Genomic DNA, 27,028 nt, shown 5'->3' on the forward strand with positions numbered 1-27,028 from the left:
CGGCTGTCAGAGCTGAAAGGGGGGAAAAATCCGCAGTCTTGAGTACTAGGCAAGATTTGTCTGCTGCACCTTTATGTATTTTTGTCGTCAGGCCTTTGTTTTCTTTCTTTACATAAGTAAAAATAGAAAAAAATGCATTGATGATATTATAAATATCCATACATATGCATAATATAACTACAGATCATGCAGAGATTTTGGTTCTCGTGCAAATCCAAAAATTCAAATTATAGACTGTAGGTATTAAAAGTTGATACTTTCCCCTTTAAATTCCAATTTTATTCTCGTTTCTTCATTGTGTCTATTTTCCCCGCTAACTAGCAGGCCTTTCTAAACATAAAATATAAAACAAAATAATATAAAGGAAAATCGAGGTGGGAATGTTGCTTCACACACACAAAACATTGCATTAGTCTGGTCGCAACAACGCTTGATTTTGGTCTCATCAGATCATAGAACATTCTACCACTTTTCCTCATTGTTGTACATGCCTTCTGTCAGCTGGGTTTCTTGCTTTTTCTTTGCCACCATGGCAACAGTTGCTCCCAGTCCAAGCCTATAATGTCACAGTGGTTAATTATTAACAGCTCTGACGGTTTAGAGGACTCAGGTGACAACCTGGTTTTAAAACATGGTAGCAATAAAAGAGTGTCTCAGTGGACATGTGATTTGATGGGTAATTCATTGCTACGGTATTTTAAAGCTACACCATGATTTCACAGACTGGAAACGCTTCATGGTGAGTGGATTTTACAATACAGAGTTTTGAATGGACTGAGTTAGTAATATTCCAACTTTGAAACTTAGAGTCTACAGTGAAAGATTCAGACAACAGAAAGCGGAGATATCATGGACAGTAACAGTTGGTTATTTTAGTCTGTTTAAATTTCCACTACCTATTCAAGGAGCTTTCTTTATTTAGAACCAAATTATGTAGTAAACCAAAAGTGTTTAGTTAACAAAACTATGTTTCCTATACTGCATTTGTAGCTAATATCTTAAACTTTAGAAGGCTGTCACCTTAAAGGGTTTTCAATTAATAAGTGTGCCTTGACAAGAATTAACGTATGGAATTTCTTGCCTTCTTAATGTGTTTCAGGCCACTAATTGTGGTGGTATACAGTAAAGATCCCCGTTCTATTACTGTTGTAATCCAAATCATTACAAGAATCAGTCACCCAGGCAAACAGAAATTAGTGTCCATTATCACTGTAAGACAGGAAGGTCAGTCACTTTAAAAATTAAAGTGCAGTCAGAAAAACCATCAGATGCTGTAATGACACTGCCCTTCATCAGCAAAGTCTCAGGAGGACCAAGGACAGTTTGACAGTTACTGCCGATCAGGCCTTCATGGTCGAGATGCAGCAAACAAACATAGTACACTGTTGGTCAGTAGAAAAAAACTGCTGGAACCCAGGAACACGAGATCTAAACATTGGTTCAAAGGAAACCTGGACTTTGGCCTAATGGGTCAAAATTGAAGATTTTTAGTTCCAAATCCTGTCCTTGTGACATTCAGAGAAGTTGAACCGATAGTATCTGCATGAGTGGTTCACCCCATGAGGCATTTAGGAAGAGTTGTGATAGTGCAGTGGGGCTTTACTGTTGACACTGTTCGTGATTTATTTGGACTCCAGAGCAACGCTTAAGCAGCATGGCTCCACAACACTCTATAGCAGCACACCATCCCATCTGAACTGAGCTTCATGGGACCCATAGTTTGCTTTTCAAAAGGTCAGTGTGCTCAAACACACCTCCAGGCTCGGTAAGGGATGTTTGAACAAGAAGCAATAAAAAATTTGAACAAGAAGCAATAAAAAATTTGAACTACCAACAATACTTTTAGAACATAGCGCCCCAGTCAGTTGCTTCAATTTACAGCTCATTAACACCCAGATGAAGGCAGAAAATGAAGAAATATTATGGACTGATGAGAACATCTATACATTGCTATTGTGACATAAATAAAGTGGAAGCCTTGTGAATATCTAAAACTGACAATTATTTATTTGGACCAACATAATCAATAAGCTTAAATAGAAATTTATCCAAAACTAACAGTCGTACAAAGTACATGTAGTATGTAATATTACATACAAACCATATAATATCTTTAGAAGGCTAAAATCTTAAAGTCTATTTTAATTTAAAAAAGAAAAAAGTAATTCAGGCAAAAGATTCATCCTCAAGCCCTCATCATACTATAGCAGTCATAAGGCTAAAGCAGCTGCTGCTTTAACAGCTCATTAATATAAGCCACTATAGTTTGATTTAACAGATCTTAAATTATTTAATCATTAATAAAGCATGGAAATTTAACATGACTGGGCAGTCATCCTTGCCTCAAAACAGATAAAACTGTAAATTAAAGATTTTTAGACAGACCGCTACAGTCACATGTTTCAGCAATACTTTGGTCACATCTGAAACAAGCTTTCTATAACAAACTTTTCTTTCTACACATATCGCATTGCAGATAGAACTGTTATAAACGTTGTCCTGTATGAGTAGTTTTGACTCGAAGACGGATTTGTAGAGTACTCAAAGGCTGATGCCTTGTTCGACTTCATTAAACCTTGATTACACTGTAGGCACTGTACAAAAACAGGGGTGGGATTTTTGACCTGGTAACAGACCCACTTCAAACTTGTATCCAAGTTACAATGTGGGAAAATAAACCCAGTATTTGTATATTTGTGGACAATGCAAGCAAAACTGCATTCACTTCCATCCGTCATCAACAAGCAGACAAAATAATTTAAAACATATAATAAACTCGTGCTTACAATTGATAGTTTCAACGCTTAGCCTTTCACTTTTGCCTTGAAGTTGTCTAATAGATATAATATTTATAGTTCTTTAGTCCTTAGTAAATTGGAGATATGTCCTTCAATATATCCTTCTGGTTGCATAGTCTAACACCATGCTAGCAGCTCCAAGTAAGGCAGGTTCTTCCAAGTCTGATGTGACAACCTTGATGCTTTGGGCAGAGAGGAGAGCTCTCTCTGAGATGATGCGCTGCACTGGGGCCTGGTAGTAGGAGGCCAAGACTCCAGATAGAATCACCAGTGAGGGGTTGACTATGTGGAGGATGTTGATGATGCCTACCCCTAATGCTGTGGAGGCTGCAACAGGGAAGAAGACACAGAGAAGTTAGATATTTATCTTGTATATATTTTTTGATAACATATTACATGGCATTTTATAAAGAAAAGAGAGTGGATATAATGATGCAAATGCCTCTAAACATGCTGTACAACTCAGTAAAACAGCTCTGACTGTCCCCATCCTAAATGTATTTTTAATTTCCCACATTTTATCATCAGGCTGTTATTTTTCTGTGAGAATAAATACTACTTTTATTATAAAAAACTTGCAAAGAGGGAAGTTTTTCCAACACATTTCCATGCTGTCTGTGTGTGCGCACGTGTGTCTGTGTGTTTTGTGCTCTGACCCTTGTTCAGAATGGCATCAGCTTTTGAGTTCCCCATCCTGGCTGCACTGATGAGGTGAGCAGCAGTGATTGGTTCTGACAGCTTCATATCCATCCCTTCCACCTTAAGCAGGTCCTCTGAAAAACACAGCATCACACAGATCAAACGTGTAAATATACGTCAATGACAGATAGTAGTGTGAAGTCCTATGAGACAAACAAATTATATGTTTAAGGAGCTTTTGTCTTTTACTTGAGATGATTGCAAGGTTTTCATTATCCAGTTGGATTATTCAAAACTAATATTTGTTCCCTGACCTCATAAGAAGCAGTACCACAGTTTATTATTTCATCTGATTTCTGCCTCACTGTTTACCTTTAATTTTACTTACCAATATCAGAGCTAAACTAGATTAGTGCCAGTGGAAATGAAAGAATGCTTTTATTGTGAAGCAGCCACACAAACATATTTGTCACCATAGTGCTGGGCGATATGACGATACATATCGTGAGAACGATAGAAAAGTGTCTATTGTGCCATTTCTCTTCTATCATTTCTATCGTTTCTAATCTAATTTTATCAATTACAGCAAATTTATCATTAAATAGCCTGCGACGATTGTATTAGTGTTTTCTTGTCACGATGCATACTCTAAGTTTATATACGTGAAAATAAAGTTGAATAAAAAAGAGATTTTTCGCAAAGAAACTCCGTCTTGTGGTTTTTGCGACATGACGCTGCTTTACGTTCTTTGACTCATGAGTGCTGAGCAATGGACGGACTGACGAAGGAATGACTTGAATATTCGGTTCGGTCCGTGAGGTCAGAGGCGGTGAGCTAACGGAGGAAAGAGCCGAATTTTCGGCTCGGTTCGTAACGCCCGACGGGGGGTGGGGGTGGAGGTGGGAGGGGGTGAATATTCGGATCTCAAAATAAATATCCACATACCACCATGGGGATCGAATATTCAGATCCAGCCCTGGCAACAGGTTAAAGTTTCATGGAGAAAAGTAAGCAATGAAATTTTTGTCAAACTTTTCAGAGAATAACTGAAAACATACTTTGTTGTGGTATATCGTCATATATATCGTTATTGTGATATAAAATAATCCATATCGTGATATATGATTTTTTCCATATCGCCCAGCACTATGTCACCATGTTCAGCATTGACCACAATTGTTTGGCAAAAATATGCCTTCAAACCAAGACACAATCCTTTAAGACATTGTCTTTCACAGCAAAATAGTTATAAATATTGCAGGGAGTAACAAAAAAAGAAGTCGCAGTGAGCTGTTGCATGAAAAGTTGTAGGTAACAGACTGCACACCACCAATTTCTAAGCAAGGTAAAAATCTTTACTTTGTACTGCCTGTGTCAAATATTCTGAGTTTGTTTGGCTGCAGTGTAAACCGACATATCAACTGCTTTTCTGTTGCATTTTGGACAAATTAGTTGCTCCAGGACTGTGTGGTGTAGTAGTGAAATGTTCTTGCTGTTACCATGGTAATGATGGGTATGGTCAAATTAAACATGAGAAGAAATCTTAAGGAATTAAGGATTAACAGCTTCTTTTTTTATGTGCAGAAATTTCCAATTAAAAGATTTGAAAAAGGAAAAAAAGAACACATGAAGCCAAACTAATGTATTATAAATTTAACTAAGAATTTATGTTTCTGAAAACAAACAAAAAAAAAAAAGAGGCAGCTTAAGACACCTATCATAAGCCACTTCAGAGATAGCCATTATTACATGTGTGATACAAAACATCAAGTAATTTTGGAGTGAACTATTCCTTAAAAGTACATACGATGCCAGGAAGTGAACAAAACTAAAATTTTTTTGCAGAGTATTAATGGAGAACACGCTTTCCTTAGGATGCCTACTGGAACCTCAGCACTATGAGCTCAATCACTTACCATCATGCAGCCTCTTGGCCTCTTTCTGAAGGGCCATGCCAGATGCATAGGCCTCTATGCAACCGTGGCTGCCACATGAACAGTCTGGGCCATCCAGTGAAACCATAATGTGTCCCAGCTCGGCAGCACAGAAGGTACTGCCATGGACCAGTTCATTGTGATGAATGATCCCTCCTCCAATACCTGCACACAGAATGAAGAATGAAGATGTTTTCCTCCTCAGGCATTAAGTGCAACAAACCAGCTGATCTAATATATATATATACACACACACACACACACACACACACACACACACACACACACACACACACACACACACACACACACACACACACACACACACACACACACACACACACACACATTATATACTCATATATATATATGAGTCAATCAATCAATAGAATGATGATCACAGTGCAAACAGTTGCACTCACAACAATTACTGCAATGAAAATATACTATAACAGTAGTCATCTAATTCTCTTTAGACACTAACCAAAATAATTTAAAAATGCCTAGAGTAAGCCTATGAGGCCAGAAATAATAAGTCTACTACTCGTTGGACTAATATTCCCCATCATAACACCTTAAATGCCCACAAGTCTCAATTTCCAAAGCAAGTGTAGTGAATGCTGCAATTCAATTTAGAGAGTATTTTTAAATGGTTAGAATGCATACAGTCAACAAGAAAATGTAAACAAAATAGACTGTAGCTGAGTCAGCTTCATTCAGCTCAACTTATTAACAGAAACTCATTTCTCTCAATGCAGCTTTCTTGTTATCGTCAGTTGACAGAAAACAGTGGTGGTTGAACATTAGAAGAAAACATTTCAGTGTGCTCTGTTGTCAGTTTGGTTAATAGTGCAATCAGTTTTCCCAGCTTGACGATGCATATTGTCATGCATTTGTGTCAGAATATCTGTAATTTACAAACTCAACTACAAACGCATTTACCAGAATCATGAGGATCAGTGTTTTAATAGCTGGTAAAAAGCACACTGACAATCTAAACTCCTCTACAGGAATTAACAACCATGTTAAAAAAGATACTTTCAGAGACTTGAATAATGCAACTATTTCTGTCATACTGTATGCACAATGTTTTAAAAAAAAAAAAAGATTTCCTGGAATCCTGCCCTCTCACCTGTTCCCGTAATGACAGTGACAAAGTTTTCCACTCCCTTGCCATGACCAAACTTCCTCTCCGCCAACGCAGCGCAGTTGCCGTCATTGTCAACCCAAACAGGTAGGTGCAGGGCGTCTGAGATGGGTGTCCTCAGGTCCACAGAAGACCACTCCTGGATCAGCTTTGTCGAGTGAAGGACCACACCTTCTTGTGGGTTAACACGCCCACCAGTGGACACTCCTGAGAAGGAGATTTTGAGAGAGCTCTGAGATTAAAGTTTGTAATAAGTTTGTCAGCATCATAGCAGGTTTTCATCAAGACGTGAGTGTATGCATTTGCTTACCGACACCAAGTATTCTACAGTTGAGGCACACAGCATCCCGCATGGCATCTGTACACATTTTTAATATGAGATGCATCCTAGCTTCAAAAGTCTTTGGATTGGGCTGAGTGTATTTCTTCACGACCTTGCCCTGAACAGAGAGACAGAGAGTGAAAAAGGGATGAAACTAGCACCAACTGAATTATAAAAAAGACATTATCTGTGAGGTTATTAGTGTCTATAAATAGTATTTAGATTTATCTTTATATTTTAAGTTTTTAAAACAAACCTTTTTATCATCAAACGTGAAACAAATATCTTCCTGACTAGCTGAAACACTTTCTGACCACAAAAATGGAGACAGTTATGGTAAAGCAATTAGACCCGTCTGTCCATGCAAGACTCTACGCAGCCTACCCTCATGCAGACGATAGCCACTCTGAGGTTGGTTCCTCCGAGGTCAATGGCCAGAGCACTCTGAGTTTCCAGGATGTGATCAATGTCCTGGGAAATGGGGTCTTTCACAGGAGGGAAACAGAAGGTCTTCTGGAGGGGTTCGTCCAGATCAATGGTTCGCAAAAACTTGAGAATGCGAGGCACTGCGTTGCCATCACCATAAATCTTAGAGCTGGCAAAAAATATATATATGTACATTTGCGCTCACATTAATGTTTTTGCTAACTTCCACAGCCTTTATGCATCATAATGCTCATCAACAGTTTATGTAAGATGTGAGTAATAAAGTGAATACATTTAGTACTTAAATTCATGTATTAAAAAAAAAAATCTAAAAAATAACATCATTGTTACACAGACCTGTGAGACTGTGCTGCAATAATATTCACTCTTCAGTGATTAATGTTGAGGTAGATAATATTTCTTTGATGGAATTACATGCTTTGCAAAAGACAGACAATTTGTTTGAAGACAGAAATTCTGTAGTAAATGCATTTTTTTCTCCACACTCCTTGAAAGGGTAAAAACCTGCCATACAAATCAATAGTTCGGAAAAGTAATGTAGCTGGCTTTCCGTTTGAGATTACTGAATATCTTTATCTTTTGTATTTCATTTTTTATGATGAACATTTTAGAGAACAACATATTCCACACTTAGTGCCATTCAACCAATTACAGCCAAAGAAATCCCATGGTGCATGTAACATTCAATCATGTTAACATCATTGTTAAATGTGAGCTTTACTTTTCACAGACAGCATTATGACAAAGTATACTGTGAGATTTGCCTTTAAAATTATAATTAAAAAGTAAAAAAACTGAAGGACAAAGACCCCGTGAGATACACAGAAAGTAAACTCATCATACCAGGGGTATCTCTTTCCAAACTGCAGCTCCAGAGCGTGGTAAATCTTATTCTGAGTGTCAGCGTCTCTGACATGTAGAACATTTTCACCTGGCAGAGAGAGAAATGTCATCAGCACAGCAATTTAACACAAAGGACCCAAGGCAAATTAATTGCTAATATGAGGAAACTGACATTGATCTTTTTGTAGCACTGTCTTCCAGCTGCCCAAATCCTCTAATATTCAGAACTACAGTAACTTGTGTAAGATGACCAGCTGCCTTTATTAAAGATTTGCAGCCTTTCAAAATGAAAAAAATGATAAAACTTTTGGCAATCATTGGCAGCTGTAATTTGCAGTGATAGTAAGTTCACTGACCTTTACAAACATGCTTTCATTTGATGGAAAACAAACAGTATTCTAAAGACACATATTGTAGAATCTGAACAGACTCTGTGACTAAATAAATAAACAACTTTTGCTGAACCGTGCCTTCCTTCCGCACATAATCCTTCATTACTCATCTTATGATCTTTTTAACCTTCCTCTTCCTGACATCAGAACCATGACTATGGCAGAGGCAGCAGGTAATCGTCTTGTTATCTGTCATCCCTACCTGTTTCTCTGCCTGTTTGCCTTGTTCCCAGGTTAATGACGGGCGTGCCAAATGCTCCGGCTTCTCGCACTCCACAGCTGCTGTTTCCGATCATGCAGCCGGCATGGCAGACAAGTTGGATGAACTGCTCAAAGGGAATGTGCTTCACTGCCCGGAAGTTGGGGTGCTGCTCAATGCCCTTCTTTCGCATGACACGTACCATTTCCTTACTTCCTGTTTATGGGAGAAGTTAAAGTTAAACTGACAGAAACATTTATTTGTTTGACTAAACCCAAAACTGCATTTGAACATTCTTGGTATAATTCAAATGATTCTAGTTCTACTTTGACAAAACACTCATACATAGAGGAAAACAAAAATTGAAAATACAAGTAGGAACTAAAAGGAGCAATAGATGTAACTAACCGGCATCGATGTTAGGGAAGAGGATGAGGGTCTTCTTGTTGAAGGAGAGCAGTGCGTCCAGCATTAACCCATATATCTTAATTGAGTGCTGGATGTCTGTAGTGACCGGGTGCTGCAACGCCACAATATAATCACGCTCCTGCACCTTGTCACCTTCAACATGAAAGAAAAACCCCACACATCACATACAAACATAGACTAATGTCTCTAGGGCTGCCACTAACGACGAATCGATGAATCGCCTGAGCACGATGCATCATCAAAAGCAGAAATGAGCGCACAATGCAACAGAAATCACCATCCGAGCGGAGCGATTTTGATGACGCATCGTGCTCAGGTGATTCATCGATTCATCGCTAGTGGCAGCCCTAAATGTCTCACACTATGTTTCTTTCCTATGATTGCATCCCTGCATACCCAGCCAGCTCTTGATGATATCCATGTAGTCCTCTCTGTGATGAGTCGACAGCAGCTTATCATATGAAGGGCATCCTGCCAGGAGGATACGACAGTGGTCTTCACACATGGCGATGAGGTGCTGCTCTGCCATGCGTGTGCAGCAAGCATGGTAATGGGCCAGTTTACTGATGGCGTGGCGGATTGAGTCATCAATTGTACCACTAACCTGGGAAAGGAGCAACGAATAACATGAGAAAAGAGGTTTGTCAAGTGGTTTGTCATTTTGTAACAATTACTATAAAGTTCTTACAGGACAGTAGGGCTTATAATGAAGTGCATTGCATTAAAACCTTTACGTGAAAAAATAGGGATAAGGTATAAATTGTATTTGCTTCCATTACTGTATTCTGTGCTGCTTTAAAAGGTGGAGGTAAAAAAGTCAGAAAAGGTATAAAAGCACACATTGTAAAAAGGATAGTGCACATGCACAAGTTTAGTGTGACATAAAATAAAGCATCACAGCAAATGTATTTTCTCATAGCAAAAGTTGCTGAACAGATTATACTTCTGACCTCTCCTCCCTCCAGGTGAAGTATTCGAATATTCATCAGTGCTGCAGCAGTTGCCAAAGCCAGTGCATCAAAACGGTCACCGTGCACAACCAGGATGTCAGGGCGAAGTCTCTGTAGGACATCAGGGAGCTTCACTAGTGCCAGCCCAACACTCTCCACCATGGCTGCCTCATCCTCTCCTCTCACAATAGTGTGGAGCTTAGAGCCAATGTCAAAGTCATCCTGCTCAATCATTCGAAAAGTGTTGCTGCAAGGCAGGGAAATGAGAAAAAAATACAACAAAATAATGAAGTTTGGAAACGTCAGTATGTTCATACAGTTTCAAAATCAATGCAGATCAAAACCCAACATCTGTGGGAGATTATGGACCATTTCTGTTAGCAGGTGCACTATAATTTATAGCGTAGTACTGTTTTAGCACAGCTTTTGAAAAGAAAGTCTTCTGGTCTTACCCATAGTCATCAATGAGATGTGAACCAAGCACTACAACTTCCAATTCAAAATCTTCAGGGTGGGATTTAATCCCAAACATGATGGGGGCCAGCTTGGAGTAATCTGCCCTGTTGCATGTCGCCACACACACCCTCAACCTCTTCTTAGACTTCAACAAATCAATGTGTAGTCACCACATGTAAAACAGACACAAACACCATTAGTTCAAGTGAATTTAGTATGCTCAACCAGAAAACATGCCCCACTCTCGACTAGATGCCCGGTATGTTTATCTTTTATAACTAGAAATAACTATTTCACTACAGTCTGAAGGAATATTACAAACTCCACACAACCCTGTACTTTAAGTAGAGAAAAGGCTTCAAATGCATACGTTTCCTTCTCAGTAACTAGAAGCTGATAATGTTCTCAATAATGTCATTTGTTTTTCCGGGAGATAAAGACAAAGTCGCACCTGATTATGTTCTTCCATATTTTCCCTCTCCATTTTTTCTCTGCTCCGTAGCATTCTCAGAGAGTACACCTCCTAGAAAACAAAGGTACATGAGCAGGTGAGATCTAGTTTAAAGTTTGTAAAGCACAATATTATCCATTATTTTCATTATACAAATACACACACATATCATACTCACTTGCGTCTTCCAAATATTGAGAGGCTGAAGCATGAAAACACAACAAAACTACACTAAAAATGCTTTGTATTTTATATTAAAAAACACAGACTGATGCATTTTCTCCAGAGCTGAAATACATGCGGTAGAACAGTGCTTTGGATTACAAGGCAAAGTTCACATTCACATCTGGCCACATAACAGTAAGAAACTGGTCCAGGATATTTTTTGGGTGAAATTGTGGTATTTAGCCTTGAATAAATCTGTTTAAAATGTGCCAGTCAGGGTTTGCCAAAATATTTTTTCATTTAAAATAAGCCAAGCACGCATAAAAATGCAGCAAAGATGAAAAAGCATTGGTAAGCATGGGCTGAACTGACGTGTCTGTCAGATTTGAAAGATCTAAGAAGCTACCTTATTACAGGGAATAAACAAAGCATAAAATATATCCACAGCAAAGGGATCTATACAAAACAGGCTGAGTGATCTGGAGATTAATTTACAAAAACTGTGAGCATTCCGGTGTGTGAAATGTCCACGTTTGGCTATCCCCTTTCGGGGATTTGACTGTTTTCATGTGGACATTTGTCACCAAGGTCTGAGTGTGGGCACAAGGTGAAAGTCTGTTTACATATTAAGGACAACCTGTACCAACTGCTATGTCATTGCAGAAAGCCGATAAATGATCATACCAAAATCAACAGTGGCAACGTGTCAAAAAAACTTTTCTGTACGTTTACTGAATTTTATGCAGCAAAGAGAAAGGACTCTGTCAACACGAAATTCTAATCGACTTAACCGCACTGGAGCTGTTTGTTGCAAACTCATTTAATTACAACTATGCATTACATTTAAGCAGGTATTATACCTTTCCATTATCCCCTGATGAATTAATGGGATATAGTCTCCTGAGGGTCAAACCCACCTTATCCACTTAAATCATACAGCGACAGTGAAGCAGTAATCAAGATGAAATCACCAAGTGGTCCACAAACATGACACTCACTTCTTTCTTTCACTGCTTTTGGTTTTCGATGGTTACCAGTCTATGCTATGTGGCATCTGGCCATCGACACGACTGAAAGATGTAAAATAAGTGACTGCGTAAATGTTCATTATTTTTAAAATTACCTAGTTCAACATAGGTGCAGCCAGTTACAGCTTGATGTCAAACTCAAAGAAGTAATTGTACTAAAAACACCTGTATCAGGAACGTCCAGTTACCAGTGAATCAAGATTCCTGTATGTAACTTCACCATGAAGATAAACAAACAGAATGTGCTCAAAAACTGAATGGCCGTGCAGAAAATAAACTAATGAAGGCTATGACTCCTATGAAGGAAGAAGGCTTTATTGGAGAGAAGAGAAAGCCACTGAAAAAAAGCTCATTACATCAAAAGTAGAGCTCACCACATGTTATATAAAAGCCTCTAAAAGTCAACTGGAGTAAGTTTCTGTGGTCATCAGACTAAATGCTGTGTTTATTTCTTGTCACCACTTCTCTTACTGTATGATGTCACAACTTGTTACGTTCCTGGATCCACAGCTCATCCAACTAAGTTAAAATACAACAGATGCTGAATTTCTCAGTGACAGTCGTTCCTTTTATGCAACAGAGAATCCTCTTTTTACAAGGACTTGCTGCCATCTGCTGCCTTAAATTCATTACGACAGTTGCACTTAACCAGTTAAAAATTCTGAAACAGTCATGCCTCAAACAGGACTCCTACAAGCATGTTTTAAACAACTTCAGCAGTTTCTACACAGCTGGAGAAACCAAGAATAGAGAGAGGCGGAAGTGGCAGTTGTGGTATTTGCATTTGTATGGTTGTGTGTTTTGTTTTCCCCAAATAGTTTCCTTTAGCATGGCATCTTATTGTTAAAAAAAAACAAAAAAAAAACAGCGTATCTACTGCTACCTCCGTATATTGTTTCTTGTTATAAAAAGTCTTGTGACGCTCGCACCAGCAAAGACACCTGCCCAACAACAGGCACACCTACTGTTAATAATAAACACAACCTCTATGAAGCCTGTCATCTTTTTCAATAGACTGTTCCTGTTTATGTTGAATGACACAAGAATGACAGTCAGGATTGAAAGACGAGCAGTATTTAGGTGTCACCATTTTCTATTCTATTATACTGTATTTCACTTGGGTATTGCCCCATTCAGCTACTCTCACTGGCAGAAGGTAGATTTGATATAATCCATTCATGGGTTGAAAATGATACCTGAAATTTTGCAATGAATTAAATATTTACGTCAAAACCGATTTTCAGGTAGCATACAGAGTTATGTGTATCTTCAAGCAAATGAGGTAAATCAGTGAGACCTCAAATTCCAGAGCGGATTGAAAGCTGGGAATTTACAAACTCCTGTGGTTAGATTTAGCCACGGGTTGAGTTGCATTTCACCCCTCTGCACTTCTGAGAACAAGAAAGAATGAGTCACTGACATCAGAATGAACAAATAAAGACAAAAAACAACAGGCCACAATTGTAGCAAAAAATGTTCAAAGTTTTCTGTTGTGTTATCCATTGCTTATCAGTCTATGATGCTTGCATTATTTTCTGACCCAGCTTTATATTCTGTCTAAAAAATCCGTATAACAATTTAGACCTAATAAGCTCACAGCAGTATATCACGACCTACATTATATGAAAAAAGTAGTTTGTTAAAAGAAACAATAATAATCCTGCATAAAAGTCATTATGGTTTATGCCTGCTGCTGTTGTAGCAAAAAGTAGCTAACTGGGGCAGGTTAATAAATGTTCAGCTAATTTAGTGGCTCATGCTGAAAAGTATTCGTGGTTTCTCACTCAACAACAGATTATTTTTTTCAGATTCTATCTAATCAGAATTACTCGATAAGTCTTACAGTCCTTCTCTTGCAGTCAACTACAATATTACATTTGCTTAGCATTTAACTGCTGACTCACAGATTTGCTTTAATGGCTTCCTACAACATCTTATATAGGTGGACAAAAAGCATAAAATAATATGGAAATGCAGAGCTTGGATTGTCAGTGCCATGTCTGTACCCAATGGGAAGTCTCAAGAGAAGCACTTCAGAAGGCTGGCATACCTACTATATCGATACACTGTTTTGCATGGCCACCATTGCTGCATTCTGGGCTTAGCACAAACGAAGATGACTGTAACTGGTTAATGACATACAAACAAGCCAATGCATTTGTTCAGCATAATAGCAGAAAGATATAAGAGCAGCCCTACAGCGGCAATGCTAGACAGGTCCAGACTAGGCAAGACTGTTTTAAGTTTTACATGCTGAATGCTGCTTTCACAGCTGACTTCACATATCAAGCTAATTTTTGTACCCATTTGTGTATTATATGACGACACTACTGTACTAGGAGGGTTGAACTGAACTGACTTCAGTGACAAAAGATGTTTAAGTTTGCCTTTAAAGGAAGCATATACCAATGTAAAAGTTATTCACTCTCAAAACATCTGAAGGAGAATTACATAAACTGTTGTTGTACAATAACTACAGTGTTAATGTTAAATTTCAAGCCAGCAAACTTGCAATTTATCAATTTCTAACATTGCTTTAGAATAAAAAGAAACATTACTCAATGCAAACCTGAAAAACAAGAAATTATAAAAAGAGGAATTTCATTTCCATACACATTTACATAGTGCAGCTATTTAGTGGACCCTGGTCAGTCTGTTTTAGGAATCCTGCTCAGATTGCTTAAAATTTCTAAGTAAAGTTTGCAAATAAAATGAAGGGAAACACAATCATAACAGAGCAACCAGTCAGTGTGGTCTTGGAGATTTTCAGCTGAATAAAGTTAATAACTTTTCCCTCTATAACTATTTTTAAGCATTTCAACTTTAGCGCAAATGCAATATAATGCAATGCAATCCCATCACAGCGTGTTTTCTACATTGCTGTTAAATGCACTTTTAACTGAGGTATCTCAATTTGTCACATCTGTGTGGGGTATTTGAAGCAACAAAAACTCTTGGATGACACCAAAAAACCTTCACGCGAGTAAGTCCTGTGATTAACTCTGAATTTCATTCAACACGCCGTGACTTCCACAAAAGCATCACAAGACAGCATCAGCAGCCAGCGTTACGGTATGGGGGGAGGGATGCATGCAGAAAGCAAAGGCAGAGATGACACAGCAAGAGAGGCAGATGGAGATATCGAACATACAGAATAAAAAGGAGATAACAACAAAATGTGAGAAAGGAAGGAAGGATTAGAAGGCAAAGACGAAAGATACGACAGAGTGACGAAATATTTTTAAAAAAGGCCATCTGACTCACATGAGGGTTAATGCACAAAGAACCCGGATGCTTTTCCATCCTACACTTCTGTGTGATCTTGGCTAAAAATCACCCCTCTGCTGCTGTTTTTCAGATCCTTTTATTTATTTTTGTCTTTTTCCCAGCCGCATTGAGCAAAGGAGGGAGGGCATGCACGAGCCAGCATACGGCGGAAAGCAAAAGGAAGAGAGAGAGCGGTAGGGTGACACAGTCATAGAGCTGGGGGAGGGGCTGTGTGAGAATGGGGTTGGGTTGATTTGGATTAGAGCCCACGATTGGTGGAGTGAACGGAAGGAAGAGTGTGTGCCATCTCTCCAGACACAGAGCAAAGGGGAGCATCTCGACAGTTTTTACACAATTACTGTATATATTACTTCCATATATCGGCAACTACTTCTGAAATTAAATTAATTATACTGAAGTTGCAAAGATTCAGAAAATAACACAAAGAAAATCTGTAGAACTCTGGAAGTAACAATGTCTTGCATTGCATTAGCAACACACAAATAACATGCCATACACACTGTAGTAGTAAAATTCAGGTAAAGGTTTGAAAAGAAAAGAAAAAAAAAAACAAGTTCTAATGAGACTCACGCTGCACATAAAACGACCTTAACAATATAACAGGGTTTCTGGTACGCACCGAATGGTGTAAGTTTTCTAGGTAATGCACCTAAAGTAGCACTATGTGAAGAGAATGTCACGTGTTGCATTGTCGAAGGCACCATTGGTTCACCACATGTGACGCTATCAAAACAGGATACAGGAAAGAAGGTTTCAAAAAGAAACCAATGACTTTGAAGGCTTATCATGCACCACAATATTGCACACTGGTCTGGAGAGAGAATTTTACAACTCAGGTAATCAATACTGGGAAGTACCATAGTTTGAAAAAAAAGATAGTGTCCTTTTTCAAACAGAGCCAAAGTCAATCTGAGCATAAAGGGCATTTGTAGACAAGACAGGCTGCACAAATTACTCCAACATACAATACACAGCGTTATTTCAGTTTCCCCAAACTGGGTTTAACGGTACCATCCACAACATCAGTAACTGAATTTCTATTTAGATATTCTGTGCTTTTGTAAAATGTGTTGACCTTGTTGTAGCATAATTTTATTTTGACTTGGATGAATTGTATTTATGTGACAATCACAAATCAGCCTTGGTATGCTTGTTAACCATAGCATATGATAAAAGACCTCATCAGATTACATTTTCTACTATTTTGTTATTGTATGTGATTGTGTTGTGACCACTGTCGAGCACCAAGGTGTAATAAAAGTGAGAAAGAGAGTATTTGACTGAGGAGCCTCTGATGTCTGCTTGATAAAGGTCAAGCAGTACAGTTTGAACCTTGGTAAGATCTCTGAACACGAGCCTGGTGTTAGAGCTCTGCCCTTCAGCTGAAATACTCACTCTGGACTTCTCTTCTTGATTATTCATTATTCTCAATAAAACACAAAAGACAAATACTTTTGCTATGGCTCATCCAGATTTACACAACAGCCACCTGCATGGATACAGCTGTGGATGACCACCGTATGCACATCTAGATGTGTTAGATCTAATTTGTAATTCTGTGCAGGTGACATCTGTGCACTGGTTTCAATAAAATGATTCTTAGATTGTTTATATGGAACTTATCTTTTATGTTTGCATTAATGGGCAGCACCACTGATAAACTTTAGAGGGCTGTTATCAATTACACATTAACCCCAAGACTTACTGTGGGCTAGTGTAAAGGTAGTAAACAACATCTCCTTTGTTTTTTATGGTTATATTTGTTTTGTTCTGTCTTGTAATGATACTAAAAGTTCATTCCCATTATACAGGGAACAAAAACCTTTTGAGGAACTCAGTTGGCCTACATTCTTTTTCAAAAAACCAATCATGCTCGAAAAGTTTCAGAAAGACAACCTTACTCTTCAAAAAGTCCCTGATGAGTGGCAGTATTTTTTGAATTTTTTTTTTCTTTTTTTGGGGGGGGGGGCGGTACCCTTGAGATTTCTACAGTACAGTTATGCATTATGTAATTTTCTGGGCGTAGAGGAAGAGCTCAATTTCCACTAATAATTTTGACAGACTAGCTGCAAACACAATGTATTCCTTGTTGTTTGTGGCTGACAATAACCACGATGGAGCAGCCACAGAGTTTTTACAGAAAAGCACAGACAATGGCTTTGATTTCCGTTTTTGCTAAAGATGATTTTCAGACAGAATGAAGCAACTACACATGTGATATGTTAGTGAGCTAATTTGCTTAAATGTCATGAACCTTTAGTCCAGCTATGGAAATGTGCCAAAACCAATGGTCAATAGTGTAAGAACAAAAATATTCTCTTCGGGCAGCTCTTGGTTTATTTAAACTTTTTTACAATCCGATGCAGCACTGAGAGAAACATTTGGCTTATGCCACAGTTGATAAAAGATTCTTGACCATATACTTTAATGGAGAGACTGCACAGCCATCACTTAAGTTTTGATAGTCATCACAGCTACAATCAGTCTCTGTCCAGACCTGCACAATCTCACCAACAGACACACAAACCTCAACAGGCCTGAAGTCTCATATTCCCTCTATTAAGACAATGCAATGTCTGCATGCTTTTACCTCATTGGTCAGACAAGCCTTGGTCTTGAGAAACCATAAATTGCTTACTTTGATCAAACGTGTTTTTGGTCAGAGGTCAAATTTTAGTAAGCCATAAAAATTATATAGCCTCCAGCAGTCTGCCACGTCTGATTCAGAGGAGTGTTCACTGGCTCAGAAGAGCTCTCTGTTTATTTAAGAAGTTCAGGGACCTAAAGGGTTTTGCTTTGTTCAATTTATCTAAGAGTTCAAAGTAGCTTTCACAAACAATTTGATTTCTGGGAAATTAATCTTAAAAAAAAAAAAAAAAAAAAAAAAAAGGCAAAGCGAAGAGAAGACTCTAAACAGACACAAAGCTGATTGACATGAATTTCACGTCACGTAGCTGTTGTGTCAAGTATAAATTCAGATATATCAGCTCAAACAGAGAGCCCAAGTGTTAATCACACACTCGTCGTAATGAGAATTACAAAGAAAAACCTCTGCTTTTCAGGCCTTCAAAGTCAGAAGACTGTTTTCATGTCTGGAGGGAAATTCTCCCTGCTGGGCCTCAGTCAGTCACGCTACACAATTTTAAGTACATCCCTAAGGCAATAAATTCCCTTTGAAGACAAACTGAAAGCCCTTCGACCATGCAAATGTGACTTACTTTAGAGGGCTACTGTCCTTTTCTTACTGAATTGCAACAGTTTGAATCAATTAAAACACTAGTAGGGAAATGCAGTACTGTGAAAAACTCATCCATCAATCCCAGAAATACAGCCAGAATCACAAAGAACTAATTTCAGTTGCAGGAGGAACAAATAGTACATTAAGCTAATTATTAAATGAAAGCTATTCATGGCCTTACTTTTGAAAGCATCCCTCCTTACTTTTAGTGCCTAAAACTCCTGCACAGCTGAGGTCAATGCTGGCTTTAGCTAAATTCCTATGACAAACTGTACAGTCTTATTTTATTATTTTAATCAGAAAAATCATTCCTTAGTAAATCACTATATGTACAACACATAATAAAATTATATATTAATAAAATAATCCCCAAATGAATCAAAATGAAAATAAGAGTATCTTCACTAATCATATCCTGGTCAAGTGAAGAATTCTATGGCTGTACTGTAGACATGATGACATGTAACACCTGCTCTGTATTTGACATGAGGGAACAGATGAGTTAAATACACTTATTGTAAAACTGATCGTGGATAAAGTAAACTGCCCTCAGTTTACTTTGTGAACCGGGATGTCCAGGCTGTGACATCCCGGTTCGCAAAGGACACAAAATGTAACATCACTTTGTTTCTACACTGAAACACATTCATCTGATGAAGCAAAAGAGCAAACAAAGCAAAGGACCATAAAATGTGCACTCATGCTGCTTATTACTTCCTTCACAAAACTACCATAAAATCAAACCAATTACAGTACATTATGTACAGGACAGATGCCCTAACTATTTTAAATTAAACACTATTTGTATTGTTCTATTTTAGCTTGCTCGTTTTTTTCTTCGACTTAATCTCTTACTCTTTACATGCATCCTTCTTTCACATCTTTTCTTGGTATTTAAATTGTCTTATTGCTGAAAGGTAAATAACAAAATAAACTTGTCTTGCCAACTTGCTAAATAAGAGTTAAAGTACTTCCCCAGACATTTAGTTTCTGATCTTTAGAACACATGCCATAATTATCAGCATAGCATTCAAGGATAATAAAGAATATGGACTTGTACTGGTCAATTTGGGACAAATGGCGGTGACGAATGAAGGCATGTGAAAGATGTTCCTGTTAATGTCATACTGCCATCTAATGTCCTACAAAAGGAAGCTTACCCTTTAGGTAATTTCTTCAACTAGTGTTTTGTAGGTGTGCCGGCATATCTCTGTATGCAGACGGGACGAACCACTTTGATCTCTCGCCCAAAGCCACAAGCTCAAAGTACATCCGATAACATTAAACTGGATGAAAAACAATGAAGAATCGTACGGTGCTTATGTGGGGGATGTTTCTGGGAAGCAGGCCCTGGAAGGCTTGTAAAGGCAATAATGTCAGCAAAGTAAAGGGACATTTTGGAGTCTGCAAAAAAAAAAAAAAACCCTGTGACTGGGGGGAAGGTTTATTCTTGTGTGGCAGAAGCTGTGTGCTTCTGCCACACAAGAATGGTTTAAAGACAACGCAGTGAATATTTTAGAGTGGCCCAGTCAGAGCTCAGACCTCAATTCAATCAAGAATTAGTGGCTGGATTTGAAAAGGGCTGTTCACTAATGATCCCTGGCAACCTTGAATAGTTTAGCAAGGAAGAATGGGTTAAAACTGCAGTGTCCAGATGTGCAAAGTTGACTGAGACTTATCCACACAGGCTCAAAGCTGTAACTGCAGCCAAAGGTGCAATTACGAAACACTGACTTAAAGGTGGTTGAATACTTGCAGTCTTTTATTTTTGTTTTATGTGTTTCATTAATTGATATTACTTTGTAGAACTCTGCTTTCATTTTGACACAAACAAGTCTTTTTTGGTAAATTTCTGTCAGAAAAGGCGAATTTAGAAATCTATGCTTGTGAATTTAATGTCAGCACGACACATAATAACGCTTACAATACCTCGAAGGAAAGTGGGAGTCACCCAGTGATAACCTAACAGAGCACCGTTACGTAACATTATTTTCTTCCAAGTAGGTGGATGACCTGCTTGCTTTTTAATTCCATGCACGTTAATATTCCTGTTAACATGTTTGTCGTCATTCAGTCGCTGCGACACAAAGTCATTCTAGTGCAGCTTAAAAAAAAAGTTTAAGCTAGCCAAACATTCAGTTTGTCGCCTTTTGAACCAAACCTGAAAGACAACTTACGTTTCATTAATTTATAACAAGCGCATGAGTAAATGCGGACAGTTATATATTTATTTTACTTTAATATTTTGGCTCGTTGTGTCCGAACAAATCTAAGCTAACATGAACCATCAAACGGATTTAGTCCGCGGTCTGACTTTAGCTACAAAGTTATGCTAGTACTAGCTAGCCCGTTAAACTCCTAGCAAGGAAAAAGATAACGCCAATGCTAACACCTGCCTATTAGCATCAACGCAGTGTTTTCACGGCTATCGTTTAGGACACGTTGCCCAAACACATCCTCACATACGGACTAAATTACGTTTCGAAGTGGCCTAACAGTCAAAGTTAGCCAACGTTAGCTGGAGAGAAACCCCCTTGGTGCCAGTGGATAAGTTGGCTAAAGTTATCTATCTCTCTTTGTTTATCATTTCAAGACACTGCGGCCGAATTGCCTGAGATAACAGTTACCTTGAGTTATCCGGATACGCTGCTTTCAATGAATACCATTCATCTACTGCAGGCACCACCGACACTCACTTCTTTCTTTCTCTGCTTTCGGTTTTCGGTGGTTACCAGTCTACGCTATGTGGCATCTGGACACCGACACGAGGAGGAGGGGGGCTCGGCTCTCAAGCCTGCAGTAGATCGCGGCCGCCAGAACCAGACTGGATGTGGATGAAACATCTACCTTCATAATAAAGGCCCTGAACATTACTCTAATTTAGATAGCGAGCAAAATTCAGCATACACCATGATATATGGTGTATACAGCACCAATAAAATTTTTTTCTTTTTTTAATTCATTTTCAACATTGAATCATGGGTCAATTTAATTTGGCCTTTAACTACATGAATTTACAAAAATAAATAAATTAACCTCTTTCATATCAAAGTGAAAACAGATTTCTACAAAGTAATGTCAGTTAATAAAAAAAATGTAAAACAAGTGATTGTGTAAGTATTCACTCCTTTTACAGTGAGTCATTTAACTCAACACAGGTGCAGGGTTAGTCAAACTCAGAAAAGTAATTGTACTAAAAACATCTTTATCAGGAATGTCCAGTTACCAGTGAATCAAGATTTCTGTCTGTATCTTCACCATGAAGATAAAGTAACCCTCATAACATTAAAACATGCTCAGCACCTCATAGATGTGAGATATTTGTCAGTATACAAAATTAGCTTGTCCTCAATTAGATAAAACACTGACATTCTGTTTGCATTACAAGTTTCCCTAATATTAATTTTGCTTAAACAACATTAGAAAATGTCAGATTTTGATACGCTGTTGCTATAATCTAAATACTTACATTACAGTCTCCAAACTAGTGAAAATCTGTCTCAGTGGTATGTGTGGAATAAACTCCACAGCTTGTGGTACCTCCATGGGAGCCCATGATACTGTTGACAGCTCAAAGACTCACTGTCAGTGAATGGTTGAGCCAAATGTTATGCTTAGATTTCACAATAGCCCGTAAGTCTGCTTTAGGATGGGTGTTGAGAAACTACATTCTACCTTTTCATTTAATGTAATTATTTCCCCCAAGGAGGTTATATTTTGCCTGTTTTCCAAAAAAGTAGCAAAATCGCAATCCTCCATGCGAGCACAGCTTCTTTGAGCAAACATAACCTTAATTACATGTAAGACACTTAATAAATAGAATAAAATAATTCAGCTACATGGTTTGCATTTTTATTGATGTTCATCACATTTTCGTGTTGGCTTTTTACTTTTTTGGGACACCTACTATGAAGAACAGCATAGCGTCAACTAACACTAACATAGTTGGTCTCCATAGTAAGATGTTAAAATCTTTGTATAATGTAACACGATAGTATACGGGGTAAGAAGCATGCCTCTTAACTCTTACGCCCATGGTTTGAATTTTCAAACTATACTTTGGCCTTTCTCTCTTCCTTAATGTTTTCATGGAATATATGTTGTCCCCTATAACAAAGGCATAATTTCTCCAAAAGATAAATATAAATACATAAAACCCTCTAAAAATATCTAAATATTTACCCTATTCATGTTAGTGTTGGACCACAAGATACCACAGCAGTGCTACCAACAGAAGTTCCACTACCTGCTAGTGCCACTAGAATGTCCCCTTCCAAACTGAGGCCCACTGGCAAATCAAAACCCTTTTGAGGAAACTTCAAAAAGTTCTCAGCCTCACCAGAAAACATCACATAAGAAAGATTGTTTTTGCATTCATTTCTATGTCCCTTCCCGGAAGGTCACATCTTGAGCTTTCAGATACTCCTTAACAGTATGGTTGACTTCATCAATACTATCAAACTAGCAACTACATGAGGGGGATTTGAGTTTTAAAAACAGAAGTCAGACAGTGGAAGGTCAAGTTAGTAAGTCACTTGGGGCAACAGTTTAAACCCATATTTGGCATCATGTGCCTGTGATGTGCTTTTTTGGTTTCCCTCTCACCTACCAATGTTCAAAGGGCACGGCCTGCAAAGATATGATCACAAACATTTAGTTTTTTTTTTTTAAATCAAATGTAACAATTCCTTCTCTGATAATTCTACATTGAAGAGTTGTCAGAGTTAGTCAAGCTTTTATTTTCTTGACCGCTGGAGGGAAATGCTGTTACTTTATTTTGGCAGCTTGATGACGCTGCTCAGCTACGTCAGGAAACTTGGCAACAACGTTGAATACAACGGAAATGCGCACATGCACACAGAGCCCACATGATGTAGATGTAGGCAGCTGCCAGCTGGCCTTAAATGAACACCATGGCACGTATTTAAGGTCAAATCTGCAGTAAGAACCACTGTGTGGACAGTAAAAAAAAAAACAAGGGAAAAAATATGCATTCTGCACATTTCGTCAGGACAGATTTGTAGAATTTTTCGGTAGAGTGGAATGCATTATGTAAAACTCTGTACTTTATTATAATAGAATTGTTAGACATGTCTTGTTACAGAGTACAAGTATAGTTCAGTACATGTGAATCATGTAAACCGGATGTACTGTCTAGAAACAGTCCTGGCAGCAGGATACACTGATTTGACCTTGAGGAAAAGCTACTAAATCACCCATTCCTCTTATGGCCCTGTCACAGAGAAACACCTATAAATTAATGTTTTAAAATATGTATTTCACAGAAGTGTATCTATGCATCAGCGGTGAAAGTTGTAGCGTTCTGCCTCAGATGCAGCCCCCACAACGGCTGCTGCTATTTTCTAACTGTGCTGCATTGCAGGATTACTTTCCCCCTCTACAATCAGGGCTGGGGTTGCATAAGAACTGACGGCATCATGGTGGTTTGGAGACACCCTGAGAGGCAGCTGGTTGGAGGATGCCTGGGCCGGATTAGAAAAACAGAAAAGTTAGGAAAGCATGCTAAAAAAGAAAGAAAGAGCAGACCAGATCGAAGAGGACTGACGGATCGATATTCAGGTGTGTGTGGGGGTTGAGCGTGGATGGGGGTAAATAGCAGGGTGGGGAGGGGCTGGGAATGAGTCACAGTGAAGGAGAGCGTATATGTGTGACGCAGTAGGACGTGCACAGAGATAGAAATGCATTTACTTTATGCCCCTCTCTGCTCCCTCCTCCTCCCACTCAGGCCTGAGATTAAAAAAAAAAAACACCTCTGCTATACAATCTATTACTGTGTTTGTGGGTCATTGTCCATGGATAAATCTTAGGGGGATACTCTCGGTCTGGGCAGTGCATTGACTTATAAGCACAGTGGTCTGCTTTTAACAGCAATGTTGCACTGCAGGACAGATTCCTGCCACGTTCAGTTACTGAAAGCCACACATCCTGACATCTATTACACAGATACCAATATTTAACCAAAGGGTTCACTGACATGAGCTCTGTTTACTGCACAAATCCATGCTATCTTACAGCTCTCATTTATTTTAAGATGCTTTTTATTCCATAACAAAAATATGTGCATCTGAATAATAGTAAAGGTCTGAGCTTATTTATTTCTTACATCCCTCCATGATGGTTAAACCAGTGTATCACTATTGTACGCAATCATGGCAACATTTGTGTGCACATATATGACTAAATACATCAAAATGAAGGTACAATAAAAACACCCTACCCTGCAAATGTTTAACTGCAAAATTATCCCTCTGAAGGTGCTTGGTGAAACACTATGATGTAATCTACATGAATTAAGGTGTAATATTCAAGGAATCCGTTTCAAAGCAGCTGTGGAAGGACAGCAGAGTTGTTTCTATGCATGAAACTTAAAAAACGATCATCCACAAAGGCTGCTTGTACTGAATGAACTGTACTGCAGTCACATTGTCAGGTTCACTATTACTGTTTGGTGGTTGCGCTTCACATTCTCTCACATTCTTACATTCTGCAGGACTGAATGTTGAGCAATATCTGTTGTTAAAGTGACAGGAAACACCAAAAGCAGGTTTCTGTGACATAAGATAACATGCACAGAACTTAAGACTCGGTCATGTGGATTTGCTTTTGTGCAGAAGCAGGATGAAAGCTACAGTTTAGGGCAGAATCCCATTTTTATTGGCCATGTGTTAAAGGTTTAGTGTTGTAGTGCCTTTTCTATTTTCTGGAATCAATGCAGGAGCAACAAATGTCAATTCAGATCTATGCTTTTGTGAAATTCTTTGGATAATTAACTTGTTGCCACTTTAAAAAAAAAAATCCAAATACAATTTGTATAAATACTACAATTCCACCCAGCACTCCTCCCTACATTTCCATGCATTTGCAGCGATGTCGTGCAGGAATTTCTTTCAACCTCATTCTCACTCCTCATCTCTCCCTTTAATGCATCCATATGCCAACACTTAAAAGTTGCTGCAGGACTGAGAATCCAAGAGTTGTAGTCTTTTTTTAACCAGCCCAGGTGGGGTGCAGAGCTTATCACGGCAGTTGTGTGAGATAACACCACAGAGAGAGTGGATTTCCTTGACTGAAACCAAACAACTACACAACAGCAACCAAACACACAGCAGATAAACAAATCCCATCCAGATGCACGCATTATCAGCTGTTTCTGCTCAGAGTCACATTATCTGCTCTCTGTGGTCAATACGCTGTTCCTGCTGCATAATGAAAGAGAGACTCACTGAAAGTCCAGGAAATCACTGATGTTCATGTAGTGTTATCTTTGTCTAAAGAGAATGGATCATCTCTCTTCTCCTACTCACTCAGACGAACATCAGGAGGAGGATTCTCATTGCTGTGGCTGACGTTCAGCAATGCTACAGTCGCAGATGATGTGAGGAAATAGTGGGACTGGATCACAAACATGATCAACAACATTGATTGATTCCCACGTTTGATTTTTAAATGGGTCGACTTATCAATTCAGAAAAAAACTTCAACTCAGTCACACAATCAGACGCTTTGGAGGTGGATAGCAGTTCAACATGGCAGAGCAGGGCTGACAGCTGTCTTTATCAGACTGAATCAATTTACATTACAGACTAAAGTTTAATGATGCCTTTGGGCCAAATTTATTTAAAATGCACAAGAATGTGAGTCGCTGACGGATTTGGAGCACGTCTGTGTTTTGGGTGGGAGTAACATCAGTCTTTCTGTTGCGGTTAGAAAATGGTATTGCACAATTCAAGTTGGTATTATTTTTGTTGTTGAGATATTTCAGATGGAATATTTCTCTGTGAGTATAAACATAAGAAAAACACACAGTATGCCAAATGTTGGGAAGGCATTTTCCCACAGAATAGGATTCATTTTAATGACCTGCAGCAGAAAGATATTGTCACCTAAAGTTACCAAAAATCTCACTCATAATTCAGCAGGTACAATGTAAAAGTCTTTCCAGAATCCTGATTCTATCTATGTATTGTTTAGTTTAGTAGATTCTGCTTCATTAATGCAGGAAAAGACAATCAAAGGACTGCAATGTCCTGATTCCAAATGAATGTTAAAGCCTTCTGTTCCAAAGCTCCAAGACACACACTGTTTTTGGTTCATGTATCGCATCCCAAATATGTAAAATTGAGCGAAAACACGCGTTTTGAAACAGATTCTAAAAGCCTTTGTCAGTGCTTTTCTTACACATACCAGCTTTGCCATTATAAAACTTTTTTTTCCAAGCAAATTCTCTTTCAGAGTATGTTTCTTAATTGCAGAGATTAACCAAGAGAGCTGTGAAACACAT

At 38.4% G+C, this 27,028-nt stretch overlaps 1 protein-coding gene across 3 annotated transcripts; it reads right to left on the minus strand.

Moving 5' to 3' along the window:
• Positions 1-1,989: 1,989 nt before the first annotated feature.
• gne (glucosamine (UDP-N-acetyl)-2-epimerase/N-acetylmannosamine kinase) lies at positions 1,990-21,511 on the minus strand. 3 transcript variants are annotated; one of them, XM_023279919.3, is made up of 15 exons: positions 15,465-15,924; positions 11,186-11,209; positions 11,008-11,079; positions 10,553-10,701; positions 10,101-10,347; positions 9,547-9,754; positions 9,130-9,282; positions 8,725-8,937; positions 8,131-8,218; positions 7,225-7,435; positions 6,829-6,958; positions 6,504-6,725; positions 5,354-5,536; positions 3,455-3,571; positions 1,990-3,125 (listed from the first exon to the last, which is right to left on the minus strand). In XM_023279919.3, the coding sequence occupies exons 1-15, from the start codon at positions 15,501-15,503 to the stop codon at positions 2,890-2,892; spliced, it is 2,292 nt and encodes a 763-aa protein (XP_023135687.1). In that variant the 5' UTR covers positions 15,504-15,924; the 3' UTR covers positions 1,990-2,889. The 3 variants fall into 3 exon arrangements, with proteins under 3 accessions (XP_023135687.1, XP_023135689.1, XP_023135688.1); XM_023279921.3 differs by lacking the exons at positions 11,186-11,209; positions 15,465-15,924 and adding an exon at positions 21,354-21,511; XM_023279920.3 differs by lacking the exon at positions 11,186-11,209.
• Positions 21,512-27,028: the final 5,517 nt, after the last annotated feature.

The sequence above is a fragment of the Amphiprion ocellaris genome, chromosome 4, assembly GCF_022539595.1.
Source record: "Amphiprion ocellaris isolate individual 3 ecotype Okinawa chromosome 4, ASM2253959v1, whole genome shotgun sequence".
Lineage (NCBI taxonomy): Eukaryota > Metazoa > Chordata > Actinopteri > Pomacentridae > Amphiprion > Amphiprion ocellaris.